The sequence below is a fragment of the Vulpes vulpes genome, chromosome 2 (assembly GCF_048418805.1).
Source record: "Vulpes vulpes isolate BD-2025 chromosome 2, VulVul3, whole genome shotgun sequence".
In the NCBI taxonomy this organism is placed as follows: Eukaryota; Metazoa; Chordata; class Mammalia; order Carnivora; family Canidae; genus Vulpes; species Vulpes vulpes.
Window position 1 is genome coordinate 103,987,065 of NC_132781.1, and position 19,802 is coordinate 104,006,866.

The window sequence follows — 19,802 nt, forward strand, 5'->3', positions numbered from 1 at the left end:
TAGTAAATAATTAATAAGAAAATTTAAATGGTATACTACAGAGCATGAAAATAGGGAGATGCTGGCAAAAGGGTAAAATGTTTCACTTATAAGATAAATAAAGTTTTGGGATAGAAATGGATAACATAGTGACTACAGCTGATAATGCTGTATTGTATAATTGAGATTTACCAAGAGAGTAGAAGTTAACTGTTCTCACCAGAAAAGAAAAAAAAAGTAAATATGTGATATGATGGATGTGTTAATTAACTTGATGGTGACAATCCCCTCACAATATACACCTATATCAAATCATCATGTTGTAATGATGTAAATCATCATGTTGTACACTAAATATGTGATATGATGGATATGTTAATTAACTTGATGGTGGTAATCCCTTCACAATGTACACCTGTATCAAATCATCATGTTGTAAATGATATAAACATCATGCTGTACACCTTAAATGTCTCATAATTTAATATATTAATTATACCTCAATAAAGCTAAAGGGAAAAAAAAGCCTAAAAGGAAAAATACAAAATCCAAGGTTGACTTTTGAATGAATTCTAGGAAATGAGAATAAAGCTCTTGTATGAATATATATATATCACTATTGGATAAAGAACAATGACATACAACATAATCAAAATTTAAAAAAGAATAATCCAACAGTTTTTTAAAAAGTAGGATTTAATTAAGTATTTTTAAATGCAATCTGAAAAATTAATTTTAACATTTTTATTTTGAGAGGAAAATTATCCATCTCTGTCATGTCTTCTTGAGTTTTGTTTTGTCTTTCTTCACATATAAAATAATCAGAACTAAAGGCTTTTCTATTAATGGTAAAGCAAATGACTCTTGGGCATTTGTCGAACCTGAGCTTATAGTGATAAGAGCTGAACACAACACTCTGAGAATGACAATCCCAACAATTGAGAATATTAGGACAGAAAGTAAGGAAGACTTATCCAGCAGATAATTACTTTCTACTGTAATTCTTTAAAATTTTGAGTCCACGATGTTATAAATTATATTTGTGTGGGACATGATGTTGACTATTCATTCTGTTATAAAATACAGAGAAAAATAAACAGGTATTTTTGCATTCCATATGATTTAAATGTACAGTGTTGTTCATATCATGGTAGTCCAGAATAGGTGATTATAGAATTTTTTAGAGTAAATGTGACACTTACCCATTCGGAGGCATTCCAGAGACGCTTGACCCCAGTTTCTTGTAAATGAAGATTCAATATAGTAGCAGTGACCGTGGAAAGGAATCCACGCTGTGTGCTCGGACTCTGGGCATCTGCCAGGCAGTTGTGGGGGTTCGGTGGCAGGGATTTCTGTTAATAAAATGACATTTAAAATAAAATAAAACCTGAGGTTTCTATATTAGCAGCTAAGAAAAATTTCATCGCCAATCATTATTTGTAAAAAGTTCTAATGGTAATCATTTGGATCTGCCATTTTTTGTTATTGGGTGTTCTTTTTACTTTATCTTTTTGTTTTCATTTTAAATATATTTCAATAGACTGTATTCTGGTAGAGTAGAAATCACAGTCATAATGAAGAAGGCAGATCTATAAATACTTACAAAGATGTTACGTTCCTTAAAAAGTCACCTAAATATAATTTGCAAAGCGTGTCCCCCTTCAAGACACTCTTTTCTGGAACCCTAACCCCTATTAATGCTTGTTAGCTATGACTGATGTCTGTGATATAACGAAATGTGACCATGAAAATTCTAGAACTTTATCCCTGTCCACTTCTAAGACTGTATTCTAAGAAAGCTAAAGCCATAAATCACTGACTCTGCTTAATCTATATGGATTCTGATAAAACTATTTTGATACAGTTGTGCTGTCAACATAAAAAGTCATCATAATTTCCTGACAAATCTGACATCAGAGATTCAGAGGATAATCTCAACAATAAAAATTCAAAAATCTACAAAGTGCAAAGAAACTCTAGCAATGAAGAAAATTTTCGACCTCCATTATTTGCCTCTTTATATATTTGTTTATTACCAAGTCAGCCTTTCATTAGGTGAAGGGATATGTTCTGTTATCTACTCTTAAGATACCTAAGACATGTTACGGTTTAATAATGTCAATAATGGTGTATATTAGCTCATTGAGAAAATATCAGATCCCTTGATTGGCTTTGTGTATTTGATTACCATCTGATCTTTTGCAGAGAAAATAAAAACTTTCATTGCAATACGCTGTCTTCCAGTGACCATCAATATCCAGATAAACACATGCTGATTTCAATTTGGGCTCATCAGCAGCCCAGTTGGTGTATCTCATCCTCCATTTATCTGTCCAAGCATACTCATTATTGGTCTGCAAAGACAAAAAAAAAAAAAAAATTAACATGGAGTCTTGTTTATTTAGAAAACACCAAAAGAACCAAGTGAGGAGTAGAAGTATATTTAAGACTGTGATTTGACAAATCTTCAACATTTGAGAACAAAAAGGACATTATAAATCATTTCTACCAACTTAAATTCAGTTTAATGTCACCTTTTTTTTATAAAGACCCTTGGACTTCTCCATAAAGACATCCTTGAAAGCTAATTTGTAAAACATAGACTTAAAAAAACCCCTATGTTGGGGCAGCTGGGTAGCTCAGTGGTTGAGTGTCTGCCTTTGGCTCGGGTCGTGGTCCTGGAATTGAGTCTCACATCAGGCTCCTCATGGGAGCCAGCTTCACCCTCTGCCTATGTCTCTGCTTCTCTCTCTGTCTCTCTCATGAATAAATAAAATCTTATAAAAAATAAAAGTAATTATAAATGTTGTTATAGTGGAAATGTTGTTTAATCATTCTAAAAATAAATAAAAGCCTATTTCAAACTCATGGGAGAATTGTGACCATGTCTATAAGAATGAGTGAACTATCAAGCGAATTAATTACTAAAATTAGAGTTAACATAGCCATAAAAATGTCCTGCCTAAGCTTAATCACAGAAATCATTATGGAACTACTTACTTTTAAATATTCAGTTCCCTACTTAGGAAGTTCTCTGCCCATAAAGTGTACATTTTGATCTCTGTAGCACAGCATTAGAAGCTCTATCAAATCTGACATCAACCTACTTTCCAGTTTTATCTCCTTCTGTCCATTTCTCTCATCTTAGTACTCCTTATGTTCCACCATCCCAGACCATATCTATAAAGTCCACTTTCCCTAAGAAGCCTTCTTGGCCCTCTTTTCTGACTCAACTGATCTCTTTCCTCTCCTCTTTAAGCACTTTTATAGACTTCTCTTCAACCTTTCTGATCTTGTCTCTCTTAGTTACTTGTAGAAATCTCTATTTCTTCTACTAGGAAGTTTGCTGGCTGACTAGATAAGTGGATGGAGGATGGATGGGTCACAGACCATCAGAGAAGGCTCATTTTAAGAATATTTTGGCAACTGCATCACCACTCTTAGTTCTGTGCCCCCACCCCCACCCCAGTTCTCTGCCAACCTGCCTTTTTCTTTTACGGAACACAGAGAATTGACTGCAGTGAAATTCTTCACACAACTTTAGGACTGATAACTCTAGAATGGCTTGCCACAGAAAATAAAAAGTATCCTTATCATCTAGGAACTATGCCTCTGATCTGGTTTCTTAATTTCCATGGCACAGCTATAATTATGACACTAGAGAGAAACAAGTTAATAAAAAAGGCTTAGATGCAGAATCTAAGTTTAACATTCAAAAGCAGAATTAAAGTTAATATAAGTTATATAAATCTTAGTTTGATTTCTGACACATATCACTAGCTTGCTAGATCCTTGAAGGCATTGGATCCTCGCAAGATTGGATCTAATTCACATTAGCATCACTCACATTGCCTGGCTCAGCGTCTTGCAGTTATATGTAAGACATAAATAAAGAAATAAAACTTATTTTAATTGATTGATTAATATAATTAATTTAAATTTAAATACATTTTATAGTATATAATTTGATTTATTTAATAAATTGATTTAAATTAAGTTTATTTAAAATAGATTCATGTAAAACATTTTATGTAAATATTCAACAGAATGAACAGAAAGAGAATCATGCTTAATCACAATTTATCAATCATGTCAAGTCACACATGTTTCCAGTATCTTACCAAGTTACTGTTCAGGGCGATCCACACAGGTTCATTAAATCTTTGCATTTGCATCCATACAAATGCATTGCTATAGGGATCTAGAATGCTAGCAATAAGGGAAGTGTGAAGCTTGCAATACTTCTCTGCTTCATGCCACTCTAACTTTAATTTCACGAGTGAATAATTACTTTCCCCATATTTAATAAAGCCATCTGTTGGAATTGTTGTTGGAGAATTAGGCAAGGAAGAGTCTGGAATAAAAGATTTGTTTTTATTAGCATTATCAATAAACATTACTTTGAGTGTTAATGGTACATTATATCTATTACCATATCTCATATATTATAAAAATAATCAGGGTAGCATAAATCTAAACCATCAGGTGCTAAAACTATTTCCATGAGTCATTTCATACCAAACACCAAAAAAAGCTCTGTTTTTTTAACCAGTATGTCTGGTTGAATGAAATAATTTCCAAACTGTATTTAGATCATTAATATAGATATGTAATCAAGTTTCTAAACTATATATAAAAAAAAACCAAAAGGCTTGCAAATTCAATGAGATCTAGTATCTGAATGAAAGAAACAACACAGTTTAATTCCATCAATTAAAAATATCTATCATCCTGTCATTACTAATCTTTAGTTTTACCATCTTGGGCATATTTCAAGGTTATCAACCATCTTCTTCCTCCTCCTCCATCTGTTGCACCCAATGCATGAATTTGCATCTATTTGTATCTATTTGACTCAACCTGTTCATAAAGTACCTTGAAGAGGCTGCTTTAAGTTCTGGCATGAGGCCAGATACCAGCCCTGGGTTTATTCAACCTTTATCCCAGCATAAGGCTTTTCTCCTACTGATGATTGTCAATGCCTTTCATCCTGTACCCTCATATCTCAACCAAACTGACTCAGGGGCTGGAGCCCTTTTAAGCCAGAGTCACTTTGACTTTCTGAACTCTTCCTCAGTCTTCTAGCATGGGTTTCTAAAGGCTGTTTGGGCCCACCCATTCTTTGTGACACTGTCAAGACCCCCCAAAAAAAGACCTTCTTTCTGGGCCCCTTTATAGATGGCCTAGGGTGAGAGGTTAGCAAATGACAACCATAAGGTGAAATCTGTTGTCTGTTTTTATAGCCAATGAGCCAAGAATGGCTGGACCAAAAAAAAAAAAAAAATTTTTTTTCAAAGAAAAAGATTTTGTGACATGTCAACATTGTATGAAATTCAAATTTGTGTCCATAAATTGAGTTTTATTGGAACACAGCCGCAGTCACTTATTTAATGTTGTCTGTGATTGCCTAGTATCACAGCAGAGTTGAGTAGTTGCAACAGAGAATGTACATTTACAGCCTAAAATATTTATCATGTGTCTCTCTACAAAAAAAAAAAAAAAAATTTTGCCAATCCCTAGTCTAGGATTCTAGATGTCCTTGCCTACCAATTTTGTCTTGGCTAATTCTCAGACATGCTCCACTATATACGGACCTAATCTACCATCTGCCTTGTTCTGTCACTGTACAATGCCAAACCTGGTTTTGATTATGCCTAGTATGGTAATGACTTTATTTTGGCCGGGGCAGCTTCCCCTTTCTTTTGCTGTTGCTGCCACCTTGTGTTGGTAGAAGAATATCATTAAACCAAGAGACCCAGACCAGCACCCTTCCAATGGTACAGCCTGTAGGGACTGAATAACCACCATTTCCCAACTTGGGGAGCTCTGAATTTGTCTTAATACCACTGGAAAATTTGGGGAGCACTAAAAGTGGCAGAGGAGGCTTGACGTAAAGCTTAAAAGTTTCTTGGAAGGCTATATGCAATTAGGAAACAGCTCATCTGTCCAATTTGCTTGTTTATTAAAACATTCATAAACCAATTATAATGAAAAACTAAACTAAAATACTGGGAGGTTTTTTTCAGGTGGTTTGATCATGAGTACTTTTTTCCTTCGTGCTTTTCTGCACTTTCAGAAATGTCAACAAAGAACAGGTGTTATATATTTTTTAAATGATGGGTTTTATATTCATTGATATGAATAAAAACATGAATGAGTATGTGAATATGACTACCAATATTTATTTTTTAATAAGTTTTGATGAGTGGCAAATTTCTATCACTTATGGTAAGAAGAGAAAGATTTTCAAAAAGCTTGTAAGTCACTATTCATTCCTGGAAGGATACTTCTTCCTTTCCTCAAAACAGAGGCACAGATGGCATGTTTGGCATTTCTGGTGGCCTGAGATTCTGGTGCCATAGGACATAGCATAGAGGGAGAAGCAACATGTCCTGGACATAAATTAATGAATTAATGAAATTAATTCTGAATTAATGAAAGTTTAGAATTTCTACAGTACTTTTTAATCATCCAAAAATATCTTGTGATTTCCACTCATTGTTATGAGTTGACTTAGTTCCCTGACTCCCAAGAGAATGTAGAAAAATCAGTTTGATGCAGAAGAACAAGTACCTTCCAATTCCCACTCTAAGAGCTGTGCTCAGGATGAGAGAAGCCCACCCCACCCTACCTCCTCCTCTCTAAACCACCTTTTAATTTCTGGCCCTTTTTGTATAGGAAGACATTTGTATTCTTCTTTCACTGGAGGCTAAAGTACAAACATAATCTTGACTCAGTAACTATGCACATTTTCTGTTTTATTTTTCTGTAACTATAGGGCTTCCTAAGATATGAAAGAAACATAAATCAGATATCTAGGGATACAGAGTTGGCTTAGTCAGTAGAACATGCAATTCTTGATCTCTGGGTTGTAAATTCGAGCCCCGATGTTGGGTAGAGAGATGACCTAAAATCTTAAAAAAAAAAAAGAAGATATCTACATTTTTAAAGGCAGAGAATACAGAACCAATGGAGCATATATAATGTTCTGTGCCAATGGTTCTCAAATTATGCAAGCAGACTGTAATATTCTTACTGTGACATTTTTTAAATGGTGTACCATCCTAAACTTCTAATGAGGCTAGAAAAAGTTCCAACCTCTCGTGTAAACTGCACAAAATGTTTGTAACGGATGAGGCGGTACACCCAGGACAAGGTCATAGGTGTCGCCCTTTTTTTCTGTTATAGACACACATGGATTGAGGTGAGAAACAATGTGCAAGACAATGGCCATTCTTTAAATAAAACCTTACGTTTTTAGAGCAGTTCAAGGTCTACAGCAAAATTGAGAAGGTCATTTTTTTAGACTGTTAAATAACCTCAGCTCTTTGGGACGGCGAGGTTCAGTACAGCTTACCAGGAAGTGTCTGGCAAATGTAGCCCCGCTTGCTGTCACACGTGTCATCCATCCATTTTCCTGCATCTCTTGACTTCCCTCCAATAATAACAACACAGTCAGCCTGTACATTTGTGGAGAAAGGAGGGGGGGGGGAGAAGCAGTGTGAATCAACAATTGTTTAAATAAATTAATAAGCCAAAAAAAAAAAATCCCTCATTCCCAACCACCAAATTTAAAGACATCATCCTAATTCATTGACAGTTCTGGCCAATTCACCCTTACTTTCCACGCAACTGCTCACACTTTCTATGTGGCTCTCTCACAATGAACTCTTGCTATTGTTTTTAAAGATTTTATTTATTTATTTGAGAGAGAAAAAGAGAGTGAGGGAGCATAAGCCACAGGGAAAGGCATAGGAGAGGAAAAAGCAGGCTCCCCACTGAGCAAGGAGCCCCATGTGGGGGCTCAATCCCAGGACCCTGAGATCATGACCTGAGCCAAAGGCAGATGCTTAACTGACTGAGCCACCCAGGCACCCCTGAACTCTTGCTGTTTTTAATTAAAAGTCAGATAGATTTGGATAATTTTAGAGACAGGTTGGAGAAACTTTGCCATCAGAAATTACATTAATCCCTATCAAAATTTAGCGATCAAATGTTAGAATACAATGTCTTCTCCATCTTAATTCTCATGATTCAAACCCCCAAACAGGTATCCTACTGCTAAAGGGAAATAAATATAATCTATATTTTTTATTGCTAATTTAATTCATAAAATATCATTATGGATTCAGACCAAATTGTTGGCATGTAGCTAGAAAGCTTCCCATCTTATTTGCAATCTTACAGGGAAGTATGCCAGGCTGCAAAGAGTTTTCTATTTTTTGTTGTGAATATGTTTGCAATATCAAGCTTCCATAGGATAGTCTGAGCCAAAGCAAATAAAAAAAGTCATAAGATCTGCACCTGCCAAAGTTTTCATCCAGTGTTTCAGATGAAGATTTTGATTTATTACATGTTGGGCTTCTTTAACCTATCAGTTCTAATAATTATATCTCACACCTATAATATCTGGCATTGTTCTAAGCACCATCTATATATTAATTCCTATAAACTCACATCCATCCGATGTGGTTGGTACTATGAGTATGCCCATTTCATAGCTGAGAGCTCTGAGGCACAGGTTAATTGAGGCACAGGTTAACTTGCCCAAGGTTGTACAGCTAATAAATAAGAGTTAGGATTCAAACTCCAGGCATTCAAGCTCCTAGCACAGGCCTTAGTCACTGCACTACCCAGCTTCTCAACAAGTGAGGAATGCAAAGCATGCTGTGAGCAGGAGTGGCCCCCCAGGAAGGGTTTCTTGTTGATAAAGAGCCACAAAGGAAGGAAGATTGGGTGTTTTCTTGACTGGATAGAACGACTGGAACTTCTCTACCATGCAGTAATGAAGAGCTAAACCAATATACCAATGATGTAGAGCAGAAAGATGGAAAGAACCCCAGTCATTAGCTCTAACCCCCTAACCCCTGATCCATAGCTACCACTGCTTGCAATGCTGCACCAACTGCCTTTGTGACCTCCATGCCTCTAGCCTCATTATCCTATGAACTTCAACCCCCAGGAACTCCTGATCCTGCATTTACATGCTCCACTCATTCCCATCTTCCTTCTTAGCTTTTCTTATCTTCCATTACCCTGGCTTACACCCTACGCTCTACTTCAGAAAACCTGTACAGAGCAAGTATGTTTCCACTACAAAAGACATATGAAAAGCTCTCTCACACTCTCTTTATCACACCGTGTTTAATCCTCTTCATTTTTCAAGTCCTAGAAATTGTAACAATACAGTATGTGTGTTTTGATTACATTTTTGTGAGATAAACTTTATATTTTTCACATACTAAGAACAAGTCTACAAATAAATTCAACACAAAATTGTTTTTTCCTGGATGATGAGATTACAGATTTTGCTTTTATTGTTTTTGCTTGTCTTTATGTTCTCAAAACAAATGAACAAAAGCCACTTGAGCAATAATAATTTTTACACAAAATTCATGTCTCATCCAGAAATTTTTCTAAGCAAACCTTGCCTCATTCCATTTTGCTTGAATTTCTTCACTAAGTTTTTAGCCTTCATGAACGTAATGAAGATTCAAACTATTTCTCCACAGAAAATCACCAACCCATCATCTAAATGCATCTGCCTTACACAGAGCTAACCCAATTAGTTATTGTAAAGGCACCATTGTGATCAGATAATTTTTCTGCTCTAACCTTTTCTTGCTGCCTGACAAAGTCCAATTTAAATGGGGCATTTAAATTTCTCTAAATTCTGCGTCAACCTTTCAAAGTTTACTCCTACTTCCTCTCTGTATAAAAGCCTTGTTATATCCAAAGTCATGTACTCCTGCCCAGCCCTACCTGGTGTCTTTTTCCTGAAGACTTTATTCACCTTGCCCAGTTAGCATGGCCTTCCCCACCCCACACACTCAACTTCCCGATCATTGTTTTAAACCTCTTGAGGAAGAGACCCGTAGCTGGTTCTTTCTCATATTCCTTCTTTGCATCAAATGAAAGATAAGAACTGACAGATTAGATCACTCTATCCCACAGTAAGCTTCTTTCCTCCTAACTACTACAGGGCTTTATAACTGATCCTGCCATCACACCCTTGCATTTCTCACCATCTTCTTTCCCATGGAAGACTTGTAGTCTAACAAAAGTGTGGGCTTCTTTAAGACAAGAACAAAATCTTTTGTTTCTTCATGTTTTTCCTCAATGCCTAGTGCAGTGTTTAACACTGATGGGTTGACTGTCCAATGATACAAGATTAAAAGTACTAAAATAAAGAAACAATCATCTGTCTCTTAGGTTAATATATGAGAGCAGCGAGCACAGTGGCACACAGTAAGTGCTCTACAAGTGGTAACTCAATCATGATAATTTCTATCTTTAGAAGTAGTAGTAGCTGGGCATCTGGGTGGCTCAGTGATTGAGCGTCTGCCTTCGGCTCAGGTCCTGATCCTGGGGTCCTGGCATTGAGTCCCACATCGGGCTCCCCACAGGAAGCTTGCTTCGCCTTCTGCCTATGTCTCTGCCTCTTTCTGTGTCTCTCATGAATAAATAAATAAGAATCTTTTTTAAAAAAGTAGCAGTAGCTTCCAGATGTACACCCCTAATGATACAAGCCTCAAGAGTTTAGAGGCAGTTGATACAGCTAAAATTGATAACTCTGGGTTCAAGTGTACATACTGACTGCAACATAGGCCCAGATTGGAGCTGGCTTTCCCATCCATTGAGACCACCACCACCTACCCCACAAGCTGAAGAGTCCATAACTGAATTTATACCTCTTCCCTCGAGGCTGGCTCAATCTAAAACACTTAAGATCCGCAAGAATGAACCAGATCAAAGAGAAATCTGGTAGATTTTTCACAGATTAATCACTAATATGATGACTCTAAGTAGGCTGACGGTGCATGGAGAGGTGACCTGAAACTGATATTTACATCTTCATAGGAAAGACTGCTCCTTCTTCCACCAGGGTAACCTTTCCCCCAGTTTGTAAAATGAACTCCTCGCCCATCCGTCCAAAGGAATGTGTGCTCTGAATTCACATCATTCAGCCCAATCCAGGCATTAAAAGTGGAGTCCTTCATGTGATAGGTAAGAAATGCTGAAAGAAAGTTCCACAGGGTAATTTTAAACTTTGGTGGGGGAGGGGAGGAAGATACTCAAACTATGGAAAATATTCAAAATACGTAATTTTAAAACATCGAGTACATGATTAATGTCTTTATTATGATTTCAAAGCACTTACCATGAAAACAAACACATTCTAACCTAACATCACGTTATCACTTCACTTTGTACTTTGGAAAGTTTTGTATAATAAAAGTCTGGGTATTTATCCGGGCCGCTGCAGATAGTTGTGCAGGCCGTGCCCTGCCCAAGGGCAGTGGGGAACTGGGACAGGGTGGCTGAAATCCATCCCAGGCCCTGTGCTCCATTTCATACAGCCCGATCTGGGTTGTGGCTGCCTGCCATCCTGCAGGAAGAGGCACTGTTTCTAATTCATACGCAGTCATCCCATGAGTTTGCAGGTGTCCTGATTCTTTAAATAAGACAATCTGATTATAATAATGAGGGGGCAAACAGGGTGCTTCATCCAGAAAACTTCTAAAAATGAAACCTACTCTTCAAAACAAGAAGCATTAGGCTGTCACATTATCACTACTTTGGATTTCCAAACCAAAAGAGCCACCCAATTAGAACTTCTCCCAGGGAGCAACTGCCAGGGGTTGGTGGCCGTCCACCAGGTGTGCTGGGACCAAGGGGGCATCGTGATGCTAAGCACTCCCCTCAGTAGGAGAGAAGATTTGGAAAAATGCACAGAATGTAGAACAAGTGTGGCCTCTTGCTTCCTTGCCAGTTCTGCACAGAGAGGATGGTGGCAAATATTCAGATGCTGTAAGGGGCTTAAGTGAAGACGTGCCCCATCCCCTGTCCATTTGCCCTTCTGCACGCCTCGCACACCACACGCTGCCTTCCATGGCTAGTGACCTCATCTGCCAGCAGCCACGGACACCTAGGTGAATGAACACCAACTCTACAGAATATTTTCCAAAAATGCTTAAACCCAACTCCCAAATGCAAATAGGATACTGAATGACTAAGCATCTGGGTTATTAAAAAGAAAATGCAAAATAGAAAGAAGCCTGAAGAGATACAATTATCTGTTTATTCATGAACAAACATTCCATAGAAGGGTCACTGTTACGTGTTTATTCTCCTGCCAGACTAGCAGACGCAGTGACCACTGTGCTCAGGGATTTGCTTATTTCTCAATCAAAGGTGAAAAAAATAAATAAATAAAAATTAAAATTAAAAAAATAAATTCTTTCAACATTTTTTAGAGCGAGAAGAACACAGCTAGATATTTATTTTGGTTTTGTTTTATTTCCTAAATAAGATCAGAACTTTCCCCATCCCCAACTTGAGATGAATGTGGAAAAGCACTACCTGCCAGGATTTCAGCACTGACTTTGTTTCTGCCAACAACCACAATAAGAATTCAACAACGTGTGTCTGTTTTGCCAGGAATAATGTTATTTTATCTGAAAATTGTTTCCTTCTGCACATCTCTATTACCCAGGTTCTAATTTTGTGATGCCAGGAATCAGCACTTTGTGGTTAAGAGAAGAAATCAATTATTATTTTTCTCTGCTGGGTAGCTAGGTCCAAAATGTGGTAGGCCAGTTAGAGAAATATGAATATTATATTCTTAAAACGTTTCTATTGTGTGCTATGGTTTGACCCTTCTCTTTCAATGTCTGGCAAGCTGCTGAACTTGACAAAGGCTCTCAGTGAAACTTTGGTTGATTTATTGTATCATGTGTTCCAAGAGAGCACATGGCGGCATTTACAGAGTAAACATTTGAGACAGTGCCACAGAGGGTTTTCCTGTGTCTTTCTTCTTTTGTATATTTTGTACCATGTTTTCCAGTAAATGATTCTGGAAGTCAAAGAATCTCAGAACCAAAAGGGAACTTAGAAATTATGCAGTTCCTCAGCTCCCCCTTAACATCTCACATAAACTCATTCGTACAAACACTCATTGTAGATCTTTCGTGCTTTGTACCAGTCAGCATGTGTGACTCTATAACATCCCGTTGAGAACTTCCCAGTGTAAGCATTTTCACAGCCCTGTAGAGAGCTCACAGAACAACTTATTTAATCAGTTCTAATTGTTAGAATGGCTTCCCAGTTTTGAGCCTAAACCTATTTCTTTGCAACTGCCATCCACTGCTTCCTTCTGGAACTATACAGGTTTACATCTTCTCTTTTCAAAGCTCACAGCCTTTCTTTCCGGGGCTGTGAAAGCTGAGGTTCCTTCAAACAAGCCTCACTCAATGCCTGCTGTGGCTTCCAAAACTTCCATGAATTTAGTTACTTCATCTGGCTGATCTGTAGGTGGGCAGCATCCTTCTTAAAATGACAGGTCAATAATTTACTGTAATATCTATTTTAGGTAAGGTGGCCATGAAAAGATCATTGCCAAATTGGTCGGCTATCTTTCTCTTGACAGTATAATAAATTTTCCAATCTGTTCTATAGATATGGTGAGTTTTCTCCTTCAATATTTTCTTCAAAGCTCTGGTTTATCCTTACATTTTATGGGGTGGGGTGTCTCCATTTGCTCAAAGTTCATATTTAAAAATTAGTTTTATTATTTTAAGGTATGTGATCAACCAGTTAGAGGCACAATAAATGGAAAACAAGAAATTTTTCCATTTTACTTCTAGAACTACTCTACTTCTTTGACTGCTTGAGGAATAAACTGGTTTGGTGGAAACAGAATGGAATGTAAATGGAAGAGCCAGTTTGATTCCCAACCCTCCCACTAACCAAGTAGGGTGAGGATAACCTGCTTCACACAGTTGTCCTAACAATGAAAAGGGACTTTTTCAATCGGAGAAGGACAAACATTATATGTTCTCATTCATTTGGGGAATATAAATAATAGTGAAAGGGAATAGAAGGGAAGGGAGAAGAAATGGGTAGGAAATATCAGAAAGGGAGACAGAACATAAAGACTCCTAACTCTGGGAAACGAACTAGGGGTGGTGGAAGGGGAGGAGGGCAGGGGGTGGGGGTGAATGGGTGACGGGCACTGAGGGGGGCACTTGACAGGATGAGCACTGGTGTTATTCTGTATGTTGGCAAATTGAACACCAATAAAATATAAATTTATTATTACAAAATAAAACTAAAAAAATTAAAGAGATACCACCTCACACCAGAGAGAGTGGTGAAAATTAACAAGACAGGAAACAACAAATTTTGGAGAGGATGTGGAGAAAGGGGAACCCTCCTGCACTCTTGGTGGGAATGTGAAATGGTGCAGCCACTCTGGAAAACTGTGTGGAGGTTCCTCAAAGAGTTAAAAATAGAGCTACCCTATGACTGAGCAATTGCACTACTGGGGATTCAACCGAAAGATACAGATGCAGTGAAAGGGCAAGACACCTGCACCCCAATGTTTATAGCAGCAATGTCCTCAATAGCCAAACCATGGAAGGAGCCTCGGTGTCCATAGAAATATGGAAAAAGAAGCTGTGGTCTATGAATACAATGGAATATTATTCAGCCATCAGAAATGACAAATACCCACCATTTGGTTCAATGTGGATGAAACTGGAGGGCATTATGCTGAGTGAAATAAGTCAATCAGAGAAGGACAAACATCATATGGTCGCATTCATACAGGGAATATAAATAATAGTGAAAGGGAATAAAGGGGAAAGGAGAAAAAATGAGTGGGAAATATCAGTGAGGGAGACAGAACTTGAGAGATTCCTAACTCTGGGAAACGAACAAGGGGTAGTGGAAAGGGAGGTGGGTGGGGGGTTGGGGTGACTGGGTGACGGGCATTGAGGGGAGCACTTGATGGGATGAGCACTGGGTGTTATGCTATATGTTGGCAAATCAAACTCCAATAAAAAATATGCAAAAAAGAAACAAAAAAAGGGACTTTTTGTGTTAAATGTCCAGCACAGTGCCTACAACTGAATAAAATAGTTCTCCACGTGTGTTTGGGTTTTCTTCCCTGCCTAATGTTTACTCTGGAAAACCAAAATATCATTTACTATCAGCAGGGGAAAAGAATTACATATTTAAGGGCATCATTGATTATACAATGGTTGCATACCTTGTTCTTTCTCATTGCGGATTGATACCAGATTTCCCCCAAATCCTATGCAAGCTTTTCGTGCCTCTTGCCAATTTTTTCTTTCTTCTTCAACAAATCCAAAGATTTTGAAACACTTGGATGAAAGAAAAAAGGAACTAAGTAAAGATAATAGTGTTTGCTTTAAAGAAATTAAAATTCTTCATGAAGATTATAGCTAAATATAAATTTTCTCCAACCAAACAGAGATCCAAAAGGCTAAGTTAGTTTTATCACCCAGAAACTTCCTTTGCAAAGTTGTTTTCTTCCTCAGAACAAAGGACACGTCCATTTGGAGAGTATCTTCAAGTATACTCTCAATTTCCATAGAGAACTTGAAATAGCAACCTCTATCGTTGCCTAAAATTTTCTAAAGTCCCTAGAGAAGCAAAAGTTACCGCCATACTGAAAGATTTGCATTGTCAATCCACACACTGATCAATGCCACAACTACAACTAATTTTTTTTTAGTACCTTGTTATTGTAAAAATGCCAGCCCTCCTTACAACCTCCTGGGACAGAAGGCACCGTAGGAACAACTGTGGCATTGATACTGCTGTTGTGTCTCTGGCAAATGAAGGCATTTGGATAACCACAATTAATGTCATTCCAAAACCCTGGCAAAGAACAAAATAGCTAAGTTAGACTTACATATTTGCATTTAAAAACACTCTTTTTTTAAAAAAATGCATTTATTTTTTTAAAATAGATTTTATTTATTTATTCATGAGAGACACAGAGAGAGAGAGGCAGAGATACAGGCAGAGGAAGAGGCAGGCTCCCTGTGGGGAGCCCAATGTGGGACTCAATCCCAGGACTCTGGGATCACGACCTGAGCCAAAGGCAGATGCTCAACCACTAAGCCACCCAGGTGCCCCAATGCATTTATGTTTTATAAGGAGTCTCAAAAATTGGCTTAGACTACAACCATCATTTTTACACAAGTGACTAGAAAGATCCCTGCCATATTCTTCTGTTCTTTCACTTAAACTGATAATAGTTCAACTTTATAGATAGCTTCCTATGAGCCCAGAATAAACTTAGTGTTGCAGATGTATTATCTATATCACTATTAAGAACTAATAATAGTAATCTAATAATATCTAAACATATATACGAAGCATTTGTTTAGTGTTTTAGATATATTACATCTTTAATCTTCTCAACAATAGGTAAATTCTATCATTATTCTCATTTTACAGATAAAGATGTGGAGAGAGAGAAGGGAGATAGATAAACATTCTGGATATTTTGCTCAAATCAAAACATAAAGAAATGTTTCATAAAATGAGAAACGACACAATTGTGTCATGTATTAGAGCAAATGTTAAGCATCCATTCTCACAAACCAAACAGTTAACACTGCTGAAATTAAACTTCTTTATTTTCTCTGCTTTTCTTGCCTGATTTAAGTGCACGACTTGCTACTTTTAGCCTAGGGATGTAGCAGATGACACATCATACGACAAGGCAAATTCACGAAGATTTTTATATTGTCTACCTGAATTTGAATACATGGTCACGCAGTTTTCATCGTCATTTGCAAAATTAGGTTCACCTGTGGCCCAAGCCACGTAATCCACTTTGCTTCCATCCATCCAACTGGAAAAGGAAATTCAGGCATTTAGCAGCAATAATCCAAACATTAGGATAACTGGCTGCAGTTTGGTGTGGGAAACAGATTAGTCAATGAAGATGAAGAGAGTATGGGATTTTAAGCAAACAGAAGAGAGGAGTCTACAGAGACTAGCAGGAAAAAGCCCAAGAAGTTGCTGCTTCCCGTGGCACTGGGCTCCTCTGCAGCAACCTGATGCCCTGGCTAGTCTGTCTTCTTTTCCTTCCCTGGAAGAAGCTACCTTTAGTCTTGAAGTGAGAGAGATAATGGAGATCCCAGTTTCTCTAGAAGTGGGTCAGAAGCAAACAGCCTCTCACAGTACTTATTACACATGATTCCCACAAAACAAAACCACCCATAGAGAGAGACCAAGAATTCAGAGTTTCTCATTAAGCCCATACTCTGATTTTTATGTTTATTCTAGGTTTCTCCTAAGGTATGTGGGTCAATGCTTATTTTCATAAATTATAGAAATTCAGAGACTGTTAGCTGGAAAGAGAGCAAGAGATCATCAAATTCAACCCTCTCATTTTAGAGATGATTAAAATGGGTGCTTGTCCAAAGAAGCATCAAACATTTCTGATCTTTAAAAATAATGAGTGTGAGTTTTGTTCTCTATTGCTCAAAAATGGCAATTAATGGTCAAGCGGAACATATGTGGCTAAAACATCCGTGCCTGAGCCAGGAAGACATATCTGCTCTTCAAGCTTAGGAGAACATTGTATTAATGAACAAGGAAAGAAACCCCAAAAATGTACTAATTTCCTCCCTCCCACAGCTTTTCCTGGCCCCTGTATCTAATGGAAAACAGTACAGTCATTCCTTTGAAGGGAAAGCATTTCGTGCAGTTGAAAGGGAATATCAGAGTAGTGCTGTGAAAGCAGTAAGTGGGGCAACTTAAAGACCCCTTTAATCCTGTGCACCAAGGATGGTCTAAATGGGAATCATAATTTTTAAAATAAGTTCAGTATTCATATATGTATAATATATCTTCTTCGTAGATCATTGGCTAACATGTGACAAAACCCTAAAACAAAGACAGGTGGAGTTTTGCAAGATTAAATCAGACTTTGAGTTATCTGTTTGAGAATTATGATGCTGAAAATACGAAACAGGATTTTTAAAAATTCCTTTTGTTTTTTTAAAGACGCATTTTAGATTGAGAATTCAGTAGGATTTTTAAAAATGTATTCAGCAAAACTAAAGTCTCAAAAATAACTCTTAGATGTTTATCAGATTAGTCTCTGAAGCAAAGTCGTTTTATTTTGATGTACTTACATAAACTTTTTATCCAAGCTGATCATTAAGCCAATAAAATACGCTGGCTGTGCATCATTCCTGTTTACCTAAAGGATGGAAGTTTACATATAGTTCAATCCATACTTATATGATAGGAAAATTCTTTTTTTTTTTTTTAGAATATTTATTTATTTGTGAGAGAGAGGGCAAGTGGGGTGAGGGACAGATGGGGAGAGAAAGAGAATCTCAAGTAGACTTCATGCTGAGTGCAGAGCTGGGGCTGACATGGGGCTGGATCTTAGGACCTCAAGATTATGACCTGAGCCAAAACTAAGAGTTGATGCTCAATCAACTGAACCACCCAGGCACCCCTATAATAAGAAAATTCTTAAACAAAATGTACTTATTAATGAGGCAGCCCATTTGGAACCTTTTCTAAGAACAGATTCATGCAGATATTTTGTTGTAAAAGTTATGTTTTTCATAAAAATTAAAAGAAAAATATTGGGGTGCTTAGCTGGCTGAGTCAGAAGATCATGCAACTCTTTATCTTGGGATTGTCAATCCAAGCCCCACATTGGGTGTAGAAACAAAGAAATAAGCTTTAAAAAAGAAGACTATGCACACTATACAAGAATGTGAAGTTATAAAACAAATACCTTAAATCATTCTCTATAATACCAAATGGCTACAGTAATTATTAGGTTGTTGGAAGATATTCTTGAAAACAAAGTAACCACATGGTATTTTGCTTCTGAAGAAAGACTTCATCCACATATATATTTGTGCAAATTAGGAAATATCCTCAAAATTTCAAACCAAAATATATCCACAAAGATGAAGGTAAGTCAGACTACACTCTAATCCCTTTGTCAGCAAATGAATTTTTATTTTTTCATTACGTTAACTTTATTTTTTTCCGCTCTCCCTCTTACTTCCCTTCTGATAAGCAACAAGGATGTCATGAAGATTTTTAAAAAGAAATACTAAGCCAAGTGCCTTTGGAAAAAAAAAACCCTATACTTTCTATGTTATGTGACAATTTCGGTACAACCAAGAAAGATTTTTTTTAAAGATTTACTTATTTACTCATTCATGTTAGAGAGAGAGAGAAAGAGAGAGAGAGGCAGAGACATAGGCAGGGGGAAAAACAGGCTCCATGCAGGGAGCCTGATGTGGGACTTGATCCCGGGTCTCCAGGATCACTCCCTGGGCTGAAGGCAGACGCTCAACTGCTGAGCCACCCAGGCATCCCAACCAAGAAAGATTTTTATGTGAATAATCAAGCTTTTTTTTTTAAATAATCAAGCTTTTAACCAACAATTTGGTCGAAATAAGATAGGTTTTTAAATAATCAACCTACACTGTACACAAAGAGTCCAGGATTGATATATAACAACGAGTTAAGAATTATGATATTTGAAAATCAAATTAGTGAACTCAAAGCCATCATGTGTAGGTCTTCACAAAGCCTCGACTAAAAGCTTTCTGGGTTCTGTGACTCTGCATTGAATAGTTAAGCAATCAGGTCACTTGTTTCTGTTACGGCCACCACTTGCCTGTCCTCTCTGGCATTCACATCTCCCCCAACCTTAGAAAATTCAAATACAGCACATAACTTGAAATTGCACCATGGGGTACCAATAGTAGGCATTATCTTTGCTTATCACATCACTGTTTCATTCTTAAATTAATCAAATTCTTACATATTTCCATAGAAACTTCTTTTTACTTTCACTTTGAATAGAAACAAGATCGCCAAAGTTCTTCTTGCAAAATTCTCTGGCTTTGTCCATGGTTTCCTTCTCTTTGCTAAAATAATACTGGTAGTCTTTGTAAATAACCCACCCATCTTCAGTGACTGGCGGATCTGAAAAATTAATGAAAAAGGGTGATGAA

The 19,802-nt window shown here is 37.2% G+C and overlaps 1 protein-coding gene across 1 annotated transcript in view; it reads right to left on the reverse strand.

Annotated features, from left to right (window-relative positions):
• Nucleotides 1-19,802, reverse strand: part of MRC1 (mannose receptor C-type 1) — a 94,710-nt gene that overhangs the window by 9,542 nt on the left and 65,366 nt on the right. Inside the window, exons 17-26 of the mRNA XM_026015900.2 lie at nt 19,610-19,773; nt 17,943-18,010; nt 16,551-16,651; nt 15,524-15,666; nt 15,032-15,146; nt 10,830-10,996; nt 7,337-7,439; nt 4,101-4,333; nt 2,168-2,333; nt 1,182-1,331 (exon numbers count right to left, since the gene is read on the reverse strand). Of these exons, the coding sequence (XP_025871685.2) occupies nt 1,182-1,331; nt 2,168-2,333; nt 4,101-4,333; nt 7,337-7,439; nt 10,830-10,996; nt 15,032-15,146; nt 15,524-15,666; nt 16,551-16,651; nt 17,943-18,010; nt 19,610-19,773 (1,410 nt within the window). The remainder of the gene's footprint in view (nt 1-1,181; nt 1,332-2,167; nt 2,334-4,100; nt 4,334-7,336; nt 7,440-10,829; nt 10,997-15,031; nt 15,147-15,523; nt 15,667-16,550; nt 16,652-17,942; nt 18,011-19,609; nt 19,774-19,802) is intronic.